Here is a 17311-nt window from a genome sequence, read left to right on the forward strand (position 1 = left end):
TCAGCCAGATGCTAGGTAGTATAACCCCCCCCGTACCACCTTATGTTGTTCTACCCAGATGAGAGGATAACCCGACCCATGAAATAGCTATGTAATTTAAGCTAATAGTTTTTGCACAGGCACTGGAATTTTAATTTTTTTTCCCATCTCAGTACAAATCTGAACACCCATTTCTATTCCTAGAAATGTACATTTTGAATTAACTTTTAAATGATTATTTTTTCAAATTTTCTATTTTATGTGCTGACCTTTTATAAATATATATATATATATATATATATATATATATATAATACAAAATGAGTCAATGGTTTTCTTAAACTAGATAATTTATCATTTATTTCATTTATGTATTTATTGCTCATGGTGGGTGTAACACCTACTTAACACCTTTTTTTTCTGACATTTTTGTCATCTTTTGTTATTTTTACTGAGAACTGTATATGTGTAGATGTCACATTACTCATCATCTGTACCTGGTACCTGGTGTTGTTTTTTTTTTTGTGCAGGGGGAAGTTTATTTTTTGGCATCCTGAGCATTCCTGCATTACAGTAGTTTTGGGATGTGGTGATTGATCATTCCTGCTTAGATATGTTGCCAAATTGTGCATTAATGGTGTCACGCTTGGGTCACCTACAGACGTGAAAGTATGAACATCCCTCAGGTTCGGTGTGAACTCCGTTGCTGTCACACCTAAAAATGGGTTAGATTCTTTAAGAAAAAAAACACATCCTGATCCATAGTTCTGCAGATACATAAGAGACAGAGTACATCCATTTATCTGTCCTCATGACAGCCACCCTCTCAGACAGGAATACATTGCTTCAACACTAAATATCAATTGCAGGGTAATAACGTTTTCTGCATCTTTGTTTTTTTAAGCTGTGTAACAAAATACCGCCGGATGCGTGGCAAAGCAACCAAACTGTTTTTGACAGTATTTTGCGCTTTAGTGGATTTAATTCATTTTCACCTACTCTCTTTTTTAAATGTTAACTGTTCAAGCATTAAATCAATCTCCAGCGCCTCATTCTGATTTATTTTTCTTGAGGGGAATAAGTTTAAATTGCTGAAGTCAGTGATATAAATCTAGCATGGAGCGGATTTTTCACCCCCCTCAGCCCTGAAGCCCCGCTCTGCCTGGTGATGAGCAAATGAGTTCAGTATTGCGTTGCAGCTTCTGACAGAGCCAGCACTCTGATGCCATCCTGTGGAGGATGTGTAGTACGTCCTACACACAGCGAGGATTAAACTAAAGATGCAAAATGCACCTTTTCAAATTTTCAGTAAAAGAAAAGTATGATTTGAAAGGCATTAAAGGGATCTTTCCAGCAGAAGCAGATATATTACATCTCTTTAAAGACTATATACAACATCATATACTTCTTTAATACCCTCCCTACTTACATTTCAAGCTTCACACCAACCTAACTATGTCAGTGATGCCTGGACTCAGACACAACTATTACCAGTTTACTGAAAATACTGGTGCACTTATTTCAAAACAAAATAGGGTATTATTAAAACAAACATTCTGGGATAAGATTATTAAAGTAACACATTTAATTACTTTTGTTAGTAATGTGCTAAAATTAAAATAGATGGGTTGTTCACGTTAGATCGTCTCAATGCTGTTCGACTCATTATTTTGTTCTTAAATCTATACAGTTAAATGTTTTTGCAGCTAAATGCCTTTAAAATACATATTCAACGATAGTATTCAGGCATTTTTCTGATTGATTAAAAGAGGAAGATAAAGGTTTTAAAATTGACTTTTGCGACTGTTTCCCATGTCATTTAACTACTGTTCGTGAGAATCATTTCAATACAAATTTTTTGGCGTGCTCATGAAGTTGGTAGATGTGTGTCTTTACCTCCTGGCTCTGAAACCAACCTTTACATGAGCAACACTCACACACACTCCAGTCCTTTCCCCGGAGATTGGTCCATTATTCTGCATGGCCTCCAATCTACCCCTCCCTCCTTGCCTCTCATCGCAGCGACCTACCCCCACTCCCACCTCACCCCCTTAGGGGTTGCTATGTCCCTGCCTCAACCACTCTGGTATCCAGGATACGCTGACACACTCTACATCCTGATTGGCTGCCGGCTATGCAAGGGTGGGCATGCAAAAAAAAGGGAAGGGAAGGGAAGGAAGGGAGAGAGAGGGGAAAAAAAAAAGAAAAAGAGGGCGATCCTCGTAGTTAGATGGATGGCTGAAGCAGCACGGCTCCGGGCGCAGCACCATTTTATCCCGAGCTCTTAGCTGAGAGGAAAGGTTGGACAGGAGACGAGTCAGACACGCTCGGTCCGGAGAGATAATCGCAGCCCCGAAGACAGGAACCCAAGGACGGATACGAAGACGAGGAGACATGAGCTTTAAACGAAGAGATGCAGCGTTCCGCCCTCCGTCGTCCATCCTGACATCCTGACCAAGAAGAGAGGAATTGAAAACCGAGAAAATCCTGACGGTGATTTAAGATCGAGCGAAAGGAGGGAGGCGCCTGTTTCTGAAAGAAGAGAAAGGGAGTAACGGAAGAGGTGGGGGGATGCTCAGCTTGTAACACACATTGAGATTCCACAACACACAGATTCATACACACACACACACACACACACACACACAGACTGACAGAAATAGGCACCCAGCCTCCACGGGCAGGCCGGGGCACCACTGGCCGACGGCAAAGTGGCAGGAGAAGCAGAGGAGACGGGTGCCGGTACCAAGCGGAGGAGGCTTGAGGACAGCGACGGAGAAAGCCGAGGAGGACAAGTGGACGCGGTGTGGTGTGGTGGCTTGGCGCTGAGGGAGAGGAGGCGGGGGAGGGGCGGCAGCGCTGAGCAGGAGGAAGAAGAGGAGGCCTGGAGACTGATGGCTCGTGGCAGCGGCTCGGGGAGGTGGAGCAGGCAGAGGATGGGGTTCTTCAACACCTTGCTGCGCTGCAACCTCCCACCAGAGACACAGAAGGTGGTGGTGTTCCTCATCATGATGCTGCTCATCATCATCAATGTGGTGCTCATGTTCTTGCTCGCTTTCCAGTAGAACAGGCACGCACACACATGCACACACACACTCACACACACACACACACACGCCACTGGAGTCTAGAGGAGACTCAGAACTGACAGACAAAGCAGCCCAGCCCCAGCACCAGGACGGCCTTGCCGAGGAGACACAAGGCTGAGATTGATGGGTGTCCAAAATGGCAACAGCAGAGCACAGGTACCACCTGTGTGTGTGTGTGTGTGCGTGTGTGTTGAGTGTTTGCGTGTGGGTGTGCGTGTGTATGCGTGTGCGTTCTCTATATAATTTAAGCTCTTATTGGTTTACATTACACAATATGCACAGGTGTTTTGAGATATTTACAGACAAGGGATCTATTTAACTTCTATCTTTAGCTGCTAAGTGTGCATTTCTGTATTCAGGCCATTGTAGCTGTGCAGAAACTCAATCAAGAACCTTGTGGCATTATTAAATCATTTGCAAGAATAAAATATCATTCATTCATGGGGTTTTAATTCTTGGGATAAAACTGGCAATTGATGAGAAAAAATTAAAATGTATGTTACAGAAAATGTCAGCCCAGAATAACAATGCTATTGAAACAAAATCTCAAAAGAACACATCTGAAATGAACTGAACTGCAAGTGACTCTTGTGCAGGCAATAAAATACATGTGATATCACACACAGGTAAAGTTTGAACCTTCAGCTTAGAGGTTCACAAATAATTCCAGAGGAATATGTAATGTAATGCATGTTTATCCTCAGCAGGATAAGGAAAGGCTTCAGAATTTATCTTCGATATCCAGCTATCTTTGATGAATCACTTTCTATATTTTGCATATATATCCTCTCAGTCTTTATTCTAGTGTTTTACATTGTATCCCGTAGTTGTGTGTTGGAATGTATTCCTGGGTTTTGCAATTGATAGATTTATCGATGCCTGTCTGACAAGCTAAATAAGGATCCCTTGGTTTTTCATCTATTTATTGCTGACTTCTGGTGCCAATACTTTGCAACTTTTAAGTTATCCAACTTAAGTAAACCAAACTCTATTGTCTTCTTGACACACAGGTCGAAGTAGGATTGTTTCTTTCATTGGCATTCTTTTGTAAATGTGTGTGTTCCTGTGTGTGGGTGGGTGTGTGTGTGTGTTTGTGTGTGAGGCAAGGCCAGGGGGACGTCTCATTTTACTTTTCATCCAGTTGAACAATAAAGGATGTTTTCATTTTAGCAAATCCAATGACAACAAATTATTTCAGCTTTATTTTTGTAAATAAAACCCTGACTTTATTAATTAGACTTTTTGGATTGTTCAGGCTTGTTCATGCCTCAGTTACTTTAACTGACTATGGGGTGCAGGTGCGTGTGTGCAAATTAGCGATTACTGTTGCCATGGTAACAAAATCACGATGCTCGTCCTACTTACAGTAAAATTCATATAGTTATTTCCTGTCCTTACATTTCATAAGAGAATATTGAGGTGTCATGTAGTCACAGAGGAATCTGCAGAGAAAAGGCAGCACTGAAACAAGATGGTGTGGGTGTGTTGCCTAGCAACAGCCACATTGGCTGTTTTTATTCCATGTTCTGATGGATCAGTGGAACTAGGAGTGAGATGACAAAGAGAAATGAAATGACTGAAAGTGCCAATACGGGAGGAATGTTGTGAAATGAGGGTGAGTAAAGAGAAGCCTGCTGTGGAGCGGCCCGGCTGATGTGGTCCGGTTACCCCAGAATCAGGCTGAGCAGCAGAACGGGCGGCTCGTGCAGGCCGGCATTGGCACAGTGAACTGTTGATGTGTACAAGTGTGGTATACAACCACTGCAGAATCTTAATCTTACATAGCCATATCTCTTCCTCCTCCATGCGCTTTCACCAAGGCCCAAAGTTATCATGCTAAACTCAGTGTTGCCCACCATCCTGCCTGCTCGCCTCTAACAGCATATAAGATTAGTAATTCTCTCTGCTGTGCTTATTTTTGTTGAATCCCCTTAAATCACATGTGTCAAACTCAAGGCCCGCGGGCCAAATGTGGCCCGCAACATCATTTTATGTACCCGGCGAGAACGTCTTAAAAGGTCTGATTGTCTTAAAATGAATTTCAAATGTGTGCATTGACAGTAAATAACAGTTCCCACATTTCATGCTGATAATGTAAACCGCAAAGTGATGGTAATATTTCGCAGTTTCAGAAAGCATGAAAAGGGACCGGTCGGCCCTAAAGCAGAAGCTAGAAGCAGTCGGACAGAACTTAGCCTGACAGCAAAAGCGTATCCTGCCTTGGATTACTGATAACTTGATAACCTGGATTGCGTCCGATGTAATTACCACTTCAGGATTCATTTATCAAATTTTCTTACATATTTTCATATTTCATATTTGGATCCAGGACGTTTTTCACCTGATGCCAATACTGATTTTTGTTTATGTATGTATATCAGGAAATGGATTGTGATGTGTGTGTGTGTGTTGTGTGTGTGATGTAAATATCAAAAGTAAAAGAAGTCTTTATTCAGGGTAAATAATCAGTGCTCTATTTATCATTTCTATATGACATCTCAGTGACAGAGCAGAATTTAAAGAAGAAGACGGAAGAGCCAAGTTACATACATTATGAACAATATGTTCATGGTATTAATATCAGTGAAATATAACAGCAATAGCTGTAAATTAGTTTGAACTACCAACTACAAAGTGAAAAAAAAAGTCAGAGACCTCAGTTAATTGTCAGGACCCAATGTCAACAGATGTTCAGACTAAATGAACATTAACATTTGATGTTGCTCCTGTAGAAAACTTGAAATACAAAATATCAGCCTCGAACTAAATCCAATTTTCGTATCATGGCTAAATTAAGGCTGCCAATGACAATAGCTAAATAGTAACATTTTTTTTTGTCTATTGCCATATACAGATAACTAAATATTCATGTCTTACAATGTTTATCCCAAGCTACAGATTTATTTATCACAAAATAATCCTATATTGTATCAAAAATGTTATTTTTAGGGGTACAAATATTTATATACATGAATGAAAGGCCAGTATCAAATAAGAAAATCAGCTGGCTGACTTGTTTCTTGGGCTCTATTCATAGAAAGACAGAATTTTCAGAAGCAACGGCCTGCAACACTGACATGATGCTGCTCACTTTCAGTACAAAGTTAACCCTTTTCTACTTTCCATATCTATTATAAGATTTTCTGAGAGAGGACAGTGTTCACACTGTGGGCAGCACTGTAACAGGATGTCAAAAATAGGTTATCCAATAAGGAAAGAACTGTTGGAATCTGTGAAGCACCAACCGGGCCAAGATGATGCGCTGCTTTTTTTCTTTGTATTCTATTTGCACTTTTTAAATAAAGTGACAAATGTACTGTATAAGTGCCTGAAAGGGAATAAGTCATATAGAGCAATAGAACTGTCTCTCTTTCAAATGTATTCAATGTTCATAAAACTGAATCATCAATCCTACATTACACTCCAAGATTGAAAGATTGGACAAGATAAGATCAGAAAATAAGCTATATATAGCACCATGAGGTGTTATTTACAATAGAAATATAACTCATGGACTTCCTGGAGATGACGGGGCATTTATGCAGGTGAAAAGACCATCAGTAAAGCGCTTGATTTTCAACATTTTTCTCTCTTCTCTTCATCAATGTCTTCTGCCTCTCGTCCATCACTTGACCTCTATTTGCAAATATCCCTCCATGTCTGAATAAAGCCTGAAATATAGTCAGAGTACAAGAGAATGATGTTGACTGCAGACAGATGACATGACACCAGCAGTGTTTCCTTGTCTGAGCACAGATGTAGATATGACTAGAAGCACTTTATGGAGATTCCACTTCACAAGCTTTTTCGACATGATGAAACATCTCTGAATCACTGATCCCCCCCCCCCCGCAGCTTATCAGCGATGGCAGCGTGGTGTATGCCGAGGCCCTCTGGGACCATGTCACCATGGATGACCAGGAAGTGGGCTTTAAGGCCGGTGATGTCATCGAAGTAGTGGATGCAACCAACAAGGAGTGGTGGTGGGGTCGCATCATGGACAGTGAGGGCTGGTTCCCTGCCAGCTTTGTGCGGGTGAGGCAAACTATCCAATTAAGGGAGAATTTTTTTTAAGTTTTAATTATGTTTTTTCTCACATTTTGGCGAGGTAGACAGCTTTTAGATAAAAAAAGTCCCCAGTCATTTGCAATAGTGTATCGATAACAGTGATTCCTACTCAATAAAGCTCGCTGTAACTAAAGTATCGGTACACCTTCATGTTTGTCCCATAGACTGACCGAGTTTCAAAAGATGCATATTAAATTTGGTATAGCAAATGATCTCTCTGGCAGACGTGATTTCACCAATTGTTATATTAGTCTCTGAATTATATGCCATCCATGCAAAGTTATACTTAAATGTTGTTTTTACTTTTTGAATACATTATTTAAATATGTATGTTTGCTTTTAAATGTAATCTGAGTCAGAGTTTATATTTACAATGTTTTTGCCTAATCGAGAGAGAGGTTGTTGGGGCACAACTTGGAGAAATTTAAAATCCTAGTCTATACCATCTGTTAATGCAAAATGTCTTACTAAAATGATGCACAACAATGACTTGGAATTAAGGGATCCTGCAAATAGAGTTGACATTTCTTTTGCGCATCTTTTAGCTACGTGTTAACCAGGATGAACCCATGGACGAGTATCTTGCCCCCCTGGAGGAGCCTCACTCTGGAGCGGAAGACCAGGCGGGAAGAGGCTTGTTTTTGGGACCTGGTTTACCCTGTAAGGAGCAGATGAGGACTAATGTCATCAATGAGATCATGAGCACAGAGAGAGACTACATCAAGCACCTGAAGGACATCTGTGAGGTCTGGATCAGATCATGTCAAATGCAAAACCAATGTGATGCTTCTGTCAATTGTTGAAGCATTTAGTTGACTGTTTCTGCTATTTCTGTCCATTGTTTGCCTTACTGCCATTATTTTAAAGTCTTTAAATGACCAATCGCTTTTCGTGACGTAGTTGGTTTTAATACACGTCACTGATCGTTATCATCTCAGGCCATTAGTTGGCTTTGTTAGAGTTTCTTCTGACTAAAAATCAACTGTTCTTTTACATGTATCGGCCAGTTGTCATTCTATCAGATTGTACATCAATAGTTAGCTGAAATTGTTTATCATGTGGTTCTCCCTGACTAATTAATATTCATTCTGACTTACTGTATGTCTAATCGTCATTAATGAAGGCCACATACTCATTTATCCCTTGTTGTTCAGGCCCTTATTTTGATCACTGGTCGTCCTTTTTCGTATTTTAAACATCATGATAGATCCAGAGTTGGGTTGTATTTCTGATAAACATAAATTGCTAGTTATATTTGTAGCTCCTTCTCCCATTTGCTTATAAGCTCAAAATATTCCTTTCTACAAGCGTGCCCTTCAACCTGGTGCTGAACCTGTTTGTGTGTGTCTTAGGGTTACATCAAACAGTGCCGCAAAAGGACTGACATGTTCACTGAAGAGCAGCTCCGGACCATATTTGGCAACATTGAGGAGATCTATCGTTTTCAGAGAAAGTTTTTGAAAGTCCTGGAGAAGAAGTTCAACAAAGAGCAGCCACATCTGAGTGAGATTGGCTGCTGCTTCCTTGAACATGTACGCAGACTTCTGGTTTAAACAGCATATGATAATTGTAACCACTTATTTGTGCGTCTACATGTTCAGGACGAGTCAAACCTTACTAATAGTGATGACTCTGATCCTTCCTGTTTCTGTCCTGCAGCAAACCGACTTCCAAATCTATTCCGAGTATTGCAACAATCACCCCAACGCCTGCATCCAGCTCTCCAAGCTCATGAAGGTCAACAAGTATGTTTTCTTCTTTGAGGCCTGCCGACTCCTTCAGAAGATGATTGACATTTCTTTGGATGGTTTCCTGCTCACACCGGTTCAAAAGATCTGCAAGTACCCACTGCAACTGGCTGAGTTGCTCAAATACACCAACCCACAGCACAGGTGAGTGGAGAACCATGCAGGACAAGATTAATTCACATATTAAATACATCTGGAACTACATATTCATACACACACAATTATCGCTTTGCAAATTTTGTTTACAGTTTTATCAATATAGAAAAAATGGTGGTAATTAAAATAAAAGCACTCACAATTATGCAGTTATGTACCAGTGCTCACAAGGGGACACACAATATACACAACCTGTTGTATTCTAAAATAGGCTAAAGTGGATATGTCACAGCTAATGTAAATCCTGGCTAGTCAGGTTTTCAAAACAACCCTAGTTGATTAATTGTTAATGCTAATGAAACATGGGCCATGGACTTTGAGCTATAATGTTTATGCTCAAATGAGCTGTATTAAATGTAAATGTAATTGTAAATGTAAATTTGCCTGTATACACTGCTCAAAAAGGTAAGAGAACACTCAAACAACATGATGTAACTCCAAGTCAATCACACTTCTTTGAAATCAAACTGTCCACTTAGGAAGCAACACTGATTGACAATCAATTTCATTCACATGCTGTTGTGCAAATGGAATAGACAACAGGTGGAAATTCTAGGCAATTGGCAAAGTACCCCCAATAAAGGAGTTCTTCTCAGTTCCTATGCTTTCCGGCTGATGTTTTGGTCACCTTTGAATGCTGGCTGCGCGGTTACTCTAGCAGTAGCATGAGACGGAGTGTACAACCCACACAAGAGACTCAGGTATATAGCTTATCCAGGATGGCGTAGCAATGCGAACTGTGGCAAGAAGGTTTGCCATGTCTGTCAGTGTAGTGTCCAGAGCATGGAGGTGCTACCAGGAGATTGGCCAGTACATCAGGAGACATGGAGGAAGCCGTAGGAGGGCAACAACCCAGCAGCAGCAGGAAGAGCACTGCTGGAGCCCCGCAAAATGACCTCCTGCAGGCCACAAATGTGCATGTTTCTGCTCAAACGTCAGAAACAGTCTCCATTAGGCTGGTTTTAAGGCCCGACGTCCACAAGTGAGGGTTGTGCTTACAGCCCAACACCATAGAGATACCAAAGGATAGCAAAGGGTGGCATATTTTGGGGGGATCTGCACAGCTCGCCATAGGTAGCCCGACTGCCATTAGGTACTGAGATGAGATCGTCAGACCCCTTGTGAGACCATATGCTGGTACAGTTGGCTCTGGGTTCCTCCTAACGCTAGACAATGCCAGACCTCCATATGGCTGGAGTGTGTCAGCAGGTCCTGCAAGATGGAAGAATTGATGCTATGTACTGGCCCGCCCGTTCCCAAGACCTGAATCCAAATGAGCACATCTGAGACATCATGTCATGCTCCATCTTCCAACGCCATGTTGCACCACAGACTGTCAAGGAGTTGGCGGATGCTTTAGTCCAGGTCTGGGAGGAGATAGCTTGCGTTCTGTTTTGTTTTGATTTTTGACCTCAAGTAATAAGATTCTTTGACAGAGCCCATGTCTGAGTACAAAAAGAAAAAAAAAACATCCGCAGCAAAAACATAAATATTTTAAGCGGTTGCTGAGAGAAGAGATTTCCAGAAACAAACTGCATACCACTCTGATCTTTAGAGACTATAAAGATGTGGAAGCTGCCTTAAATGCCATGAAGAATGTGGCCAGACTCATCAACGAGAGGAAACGGCGCCTTGAGAACATCGATAAAATCGCCCAATGGCAAAGCTCCATCGAGGACTGGGAGGTGCTGCACATATTGTTTGGTTTTCAGCAATTCATTGACATTCTGTACATCTTCTGGACTGAACAGGGGAGCTTATGTTTGTTTATGTGTTGGTGGATGTCCGTGCAGGGGGATGACGTGCTCAGCCGGAGCTCGGATCTCATCTTTTCTGGAGAGCTGACCAAGTTGTCTCAGCCTCAGGCCAAGAGTCAGCAGAGAATGTTTTTCCTCTTTGACCATCAGATGGTTTACTGCAAAAAGGTGAGAGTTTGCGATTTACCTCCACACATAAATCATTGGTGGTAAACTCAGGTAAGAATTTCCATATTAATGAACGGTTACAAATCAAACTGAAATATAGTTGAGATAATTATATAACTTGACAAAAATAGTTGCACATCAAGATGGTGACTGATTTTCTGTATGTCACCTAACAACACTTTAAAAATACAAGCCCTCTGTTTTTGTTGTCACATGAAGCCACTCAGATGGTGATTTAGATGAACCTCAAGATGCTCCAATCGATGCCTGACTTTGGAGTTTGACGGTTTTTATTTTTTGTAGGATCTCCTGCGCCGGGATATGCTATACTACAAAGGTCGGATGGACATGGACCACATGGAGGTGATCGATGTGGAGGATGGCAAGGAGAAGAGCTTTAACATCACCGTGAAGAATACCCTGAAGCTGAGGTCGCTTGTGGGTGATGAGGTCCATCTCCTGTGCGCTAAAAAGCCGGAGCAGAAGCAGCGTTGGCTTCGAGCCTTCGCCGATGAGAGGAGGCGGGTTCAACTTGACCAGGAAACAGGTAAGATGACAGAAAGCATGTTGGAGAAGACTCCCTGATTAGCATATCTACATTTGTGGACATAATAGATAGGATAATGCATTTACAGTGAAATCAGGTATCCTCAAATGGAAAATAAATGGCAAGAAAAACAAAATAAAAGAAAAACTAATTTCTGTTCAAACGGCGATAATGCCGTCTTACCCAACACACAGGCATATTACAAACACCCCTCCCTCAGTGGTATTTGAAACATTTCAAAACAGCGAGGAACGAGATCAACCAGCTCATGAGGAAAATATTAGTTGTGCTGTGTTGAAAAGTTAAACTTCATAAGTGTCTTTGGAAAAGGATAATTCAAATTTATTGATAAAAAGCTTTTTATTTCCCCGATATAAAACTAGCCAATTCTAATAGCATCATGTTGTGTCAAAGTCCAGCATCGATTGGTGTTGCAAAGGTCCTTACCAAAAATCTCAAAATGGGGTGTTTACTCTGGTGTGCAAAGACATGGCAATGAATGTTTTACTGGTATCTGCTATGTAAGGAGGAGTCCTTTTAACCCTCATATTATGTTAAGGGTCAAGTTGACCCATTGGGTCAATGGGTGAAATGGGTCAAATTGACCCTTAACATAATATGAGGGTTAAGAATGACATCTAAATACCATAATTAGTAAGCACAATCGACAATCTCCTTGAAATTTGGATTATACATGTCAAGTCTATGATCAATAATCTTCACCAGTCAAACACAGGTTCTCATTATTTTCTACCTTGAATATGTGATGAACTATTGATGACTCATTTCACTGACTGAGAAAAGACCCATATCTGCTCAGGTGTAGCCTCAGCCGACGCTGGTCCAGGGCCAGGGCAGACCTCATCAATGACAAGTCATATACTCTCTCTGCAGGCTTCTCCCTCACTGAAATCCAGAAGAAACAGGCTATGCTGAATGCAGGCAAAAGCCATCCATCTGGGAAACCCAAAGGTAAACATTAATTTTGATTAGCAACTGACATCTAAATATATTGATATTTCTAAAGGTTCGGGGGCGTTTGGAGTAACCAACCATTACGAAGTATGATATCAAATTGGCATTTCAAATACGTCATCAAGGTTGCAGTAGCAGAGCCTTCAGTATGGCCTCTGCTGTTCCAAAAATTTGGTTAGCTGTTCAACACAAGGACCACCATGGTACTGAGCAATTCTTTAGTTGTTTGACTATTATACTTGCAACAGTCCGAACTTCCGTCATGGATTTTGTGGACTTTGTTAAGGCCCTTATTACCTCTTTATGTCTTGTACAGATTTTACTGAATATAGGACTGTAGTAAGGCATTGCATAATTTGGTTTTCATTCCTAACATCAGCTGTTTGCTATAGTGCAAAAAAATACACAGAACAGAATAATGCTGATCTTAATTTCAGTGCGGCAGCTACTCCATTTCCTGTGCATTTCTAATTATCAAATATTTAATTATTAAATGAGTGAACTTTGAGTAGAAAAAGAGAAAATTGTGGAGATATTGAGAAAGGCACTGTACAGAACCAAGTAAATTAGTATGTTTTTTTTTCTTTTATTCAAACACTAACAGAAGACAATTACAAAACAAATATTCAGTTTAAAAGTGTCAGGGGTACTATGCAAAAGAAGACTATAAAAGTGTCAAGGGCACTATGTGATAGAAGACTATCGGCCAGAATGAAAGGAAAGGTGTACAAGACAGTGGTTAGACCATCGATGCTGTATGGCCTAGAAACAGTTACAATGACGAAAAGACAGGAGACGGAGCTAGAGGTCACAGAGATGAAGATGCTATGGTTCTCTTTTGGAGTGACCAGGATGGATAGGATCAGGAGTCTATAAGAGGAACAGCACATGTCAGATGTTTTGGAGAGAAGGTCAGAGAAGCCAGACTGAAATGGTGCAGTCATGTACAGAGGAGGGATAGTGAATATATTGGTAGACGGATGCCGGAAATGGAGCGGCCAGGCAAAGAGAAGATTTATGGACATAGTGAGAGAGGATATGAAGGTAGTTGGTGTGAGAGAAGAGGATACAGAGAATAGGGTTAGATGGAGAAAGTTGATTCGCTTTAGTGACCCCTGAAGGAAAAGCCAAAAGGAGAAGAAAAAGAAAAATTATCTCAAGATCATGTTTTTAAAGTTTGTGTTTTTATGTGATTCCCTCAATATTAAAAAGAATATAGTCGATCTTTATTTCATGGGTTCATTGAGGCTACCCCAGTTTATTATAACTGAAACAAAAGCAACAACAAAAGCAGAAATGTATGTAATACATAACAAGTAGTAAAGCTATTAGTCAGGAATTATAAATTTCATGTGCACAAAAAATTCAATCTATCATCTAATCGATATATTAATTTTTTAGTTTATATGAACAACTGTTAAGCCCTTACAGTGAATAAAATGGAAATAATTTATGAATGGAAACAGTTAAAAAAAGTGAGATGAAATTCGGCATTACAGACTGAAAAACGTATATTTTAATTCTGTATTCATTTTATCATACGGGGAAAAAATGTTACCACACACACATATATTTATTATATATATATATATGTGTGTGTGTGTGTGTGTGTGTGTATTTATTTATTATTATCATTATTATTATTATTATTATTGTTATATGATTTTTTTATTAGGTGTGTGTGTGTATATGTGATATATGTATTTACATATATATGAATGAATGTATAGCCACAAGTAAATTCAAGTGTTAAAAGAGAAAATTCAAATTATATAGATCAGCCTAATGGACATATCAATCCAAGACTCAAGAATGATTTGCCTTTAATAACAAATAATAACAAACCTATCTAATTGATACATTAATCTGTGAAACAGTGAAGAGTAATCATCCGGTATCTCTTGCTCTTCAGCAGTCACCAGGCCCTATTACGACTTCCTCCTGCGTCAGAAGCATCCCTCCCTGCCCACTGCCCTGCCCCAGCAGCAGGTATTCATGTTGGCCGAGCCCAAGCGCAAAGCCTCCACCTTTTGGCACAACATTGGCAGACTGACGCCTTTCAAGAAGTAAAGGAAGGAGAGGAGGATGGTGAACAGAGATGATGTGAGGAAGCAGGATGAGGCTCTGCTCACGTCTACATGGACCCGTTTTAATCCTTCCTCTCTGCTCTTTCCTAATATCGTAATTGACATACTGATTTATTGTACAGATGAGGTCTACGTCGAGGAGGAGATTCATTTTTAAAGCACTTTACTGGTGGGTTAACAATCAGACTTGAGAATGGTCTCCCGGAGAGTCAATGAGAGCAAGTGGACTAACTCACTAGTGTAACACCTTCAGTCAAGCTCCAACTGATACGACTACTGTCCTGCTGCAAGGGATCCTGACTGCCTGTCAACAAAACTGTGTCCTTAATTTTTTGCTTGATTTATTGTTTTTTTTTTTTTTGTCTGGTTTTTGCCAACTGCTCACAGTGCCGAATTTTTTTTTTTTTTTTTTTATATTTGTTTGTTATTGTCAACTGATGAGAAATAAAAATGGGTAAAATGAGGGTGGGGGGGGTTACTTGTCATTTTTTTTCTTTTTTTTCTGAGCAACAATATAATCCGATTCATATATGTGTTCGGTGAGCGCCATATGCCAGGGTTGGGTTGTGTGTTTCTCTTTGTGGAATTGTACAAACGCTTGACAATGTAACATCAAATGCTGCCCAAAGAAGATTCAGCTCCTCAGATTTATAATTTTACTTTGCAGGAACCTGAATTTTTTTCCAGCAACACTTGCCTCGACTGATCAGCTCCTTATACCTACTATGTCACTGAAAGTAAACAACTTGCTCTTTTTCTTTTTTCTGTCTTTTTAACATTTTTTTTGAAGTGCCATTTGAAGTGTGTCACGGATGACTTTCGATGCATGGATGTGATGAAAAAAAATACTGTGAATAATATTTTTTTATCTCTGAAGAACCCTGCTATATTTAACCAGATTCAGGAACTGAGGAGTCAGTGTGCGACAAGGCTGAAATATCAAACAAACACGCAAACACACACACAAAAACATATGCACGCACGAACGCACACACACACACACATACTACAAACACTATGAGGCATCAGTGTAGTTTGAACTTTAAAATTTGGGGTTTACAATAAAAAAAAGAAGAAAAAAAAATGAAATACATAAATAAAAACTAAATAAAATAACTCTAGAGGAACTATAATGAAATATTATAATGTTCAACTTTTTCCTCTGCAGAATCATTTAATTTCACATTTTATTTATGTAAATGAGAGTATTTCACATACAATAAAATATATATATATATATATATATATAATTCTGACCTTTTAAACAATAGAAAAGATTCAATGTTTTCTGTTAAATACTCTACGTTTTTTTTCATTTGTTATCAATAGCATTTTTCCTTTTTTACAAAATGTTTTTAATCTTTTTCTTTTTTTAATGTATTTTTTTCTTTATTATCATTTGTGGATAATTAACGCACCATTTTTCTAGTTGTTTTTTTCCACCTAATATTTTTTGTTAATATTTTGCTAACTTTCAGATTATTCTGAAATCCTCTTTTTGTTTTTTTGTTATCAGTCCCCCCCATTGACATCTTACTAAGGTATTACAGTAATTTATATATTATGTGTTAATATGCATTCTGCATTCCTGTTTACGGTGATCCCCCTTTGAACCAATGCAAACTGCGCCTGTGTCCAGACTGTCTTTTAACTACCTGTACTTCTGATATCCAGTGTTCTTGCTCTGTGTATCTGGTCTCTCATTTCACATCGATGCAGCCCAGTGATATCTCTCTGTAAGTGCATTCAGTGAAATGTACTCCTCTCACCTTTATGTTCAGATGTTTTAGCTTCTTATGATATGGAATATTAAACATTCCTATACTGACTAATGAAGCTATCAGTTGGGTTGATTTTGTTTTGTTTTTTTTAATGTTAACCACAATGTTGTTCTGACACTTTTTGCATTTTTCATAGCTAAAATTTTCAGAAGCTGGTCACCCTCGCAGTGCTGCAGTATAACTGATGGGTCTATCAGTTTCCAACTGATGGACCCAATTTCTGAGACGCAAGTGATTCAGTATTTGTGCTGAACATAGAGGTATTTAAAGCATGTAGATGTTGATCAAGCAGTGATTAGCGCTTTCGCCTCACAGCGAGAAGGTCCAAGGTTCAATTCTCATTGGGGGGCTTTCTGTGTAATGTTTGCATCTTCTCCTTATATCTGAATAGGTTCTCCGTTGATAGAATGTCTAGGCTAATCCTTAGATATTGTTTTGCTAATATTGTAGGGATTTGTAGATCACATAAGGTTTGTAGCTTCCTCTTTTTTTCAACGAAGCCAAATTAAAAGATTTCGCCCTTCTCCTTTTATGCAGGTGGGCAAACATCAGAGACCACAGACAGTCTAACAAATAAACCCAGTTGTTCTTATTGTTTTCAGAATAACAATTTAATCTGTTTCTCGGTTTTCTAGGCACAGCTGATTGAAACATGACTGTAATTTAATGTTTTAAATGACACGTTTGTTTACACGAGGATAACACATCAACTACCTGCCATGAATAGGTTGTTTTAATGTCAACACAATAATGGAATACACTTTGTTTCAGGCTCTTTTGGGTGATCCTGTGGCCAGTTCTTCTATACGTAAGTTAAAAAAAAAACTCCATCTGTAATTAAACCAAGTCTACCATAAGAAGTCATGTGTAAGCTATTTCTCTGAAGGAAATGGTTGTATAAAGAATATCAAGTCCTCCGCAGACCGCATGAGGGTCAAGCATCAGATGATAATTTG

General features: G+C 39.5%; 1 protein-coding gene across 3 annotated transcripts in view; it reads left to right on the plus strand.

Annotated features, from left to right (window-relative positions):
• LOC147226251 (rho guanine nucleotide exchange factor 4-like) overlaps nucleotides 1–16406 on the plus strand; it is a 52966-nt gene extending 36560 nt beyond the window's left edge. Inside the window, exons 1-10 of one of the 3 annotated variants that reach the window (XM_086161044.1) lie at nucleotides 2165–3224; nucleotides 6924–7103; nucleotides 7682–7882; nucleotides 8489–8668; nucleotides 8796–9028; nucleotides 10596–10725; nucleotides 10834–10965; nucleotides 11269–11512; nucleotides 12407–12484; nucleotides 14400–16406. In XM_086161044.1, coding sequence (XP_086017170.1) covers nucleotides 3192–3224; nucleotides 6924–7103; nucleotides 7682–7882; nucleotides 8489–8668; nucleotides 8796–9028; nucleotides 10596–10725; nucleotides 10834–10965; nucleotides 11269–11512; nucleotides 12407–12484; nucleotides 14400–14557 — 1569 coding nt within the window. In that variant the 5' untranslated portion in view covers nucleotides 2165–3191 and the 3' untranslated portion in view covers nucleotides 14558–16406. Of the gene's footprint in view, nucleotides 1–2164; nucleotides 3225–6923; nucleotides 7104–7681; nucleotides 7883–8488; nucleotides 8669–8795; nucleotides 9029–10595; nucleotides 10966–11268; nucleotides 11513–12406; nucleotides 12485–14399 lie in introns of those variants that run through there. The other 2 variants (XM_086161043.1, XM_086161042.1) reach the window with 2 other exon arrangements.
• Nucleotides 16407–17311: the final 905 nt, after the last annotated feature.

This window comes from Fistularia commersonii, chromosome 15 (assembly GCF_037954325.1).
Source record: "Fistularia commersonii isolate RoL2024-O1a breed Wild chromosome 15, RoL_Fcom_v1.0, whole genome shotgun sequence".
NCBI lineage: Eukaryota > Metazoa > Chordata > Actinopteri > Syngnathiformes > Fistulariidae > Fistularia > Fistularia commersonii.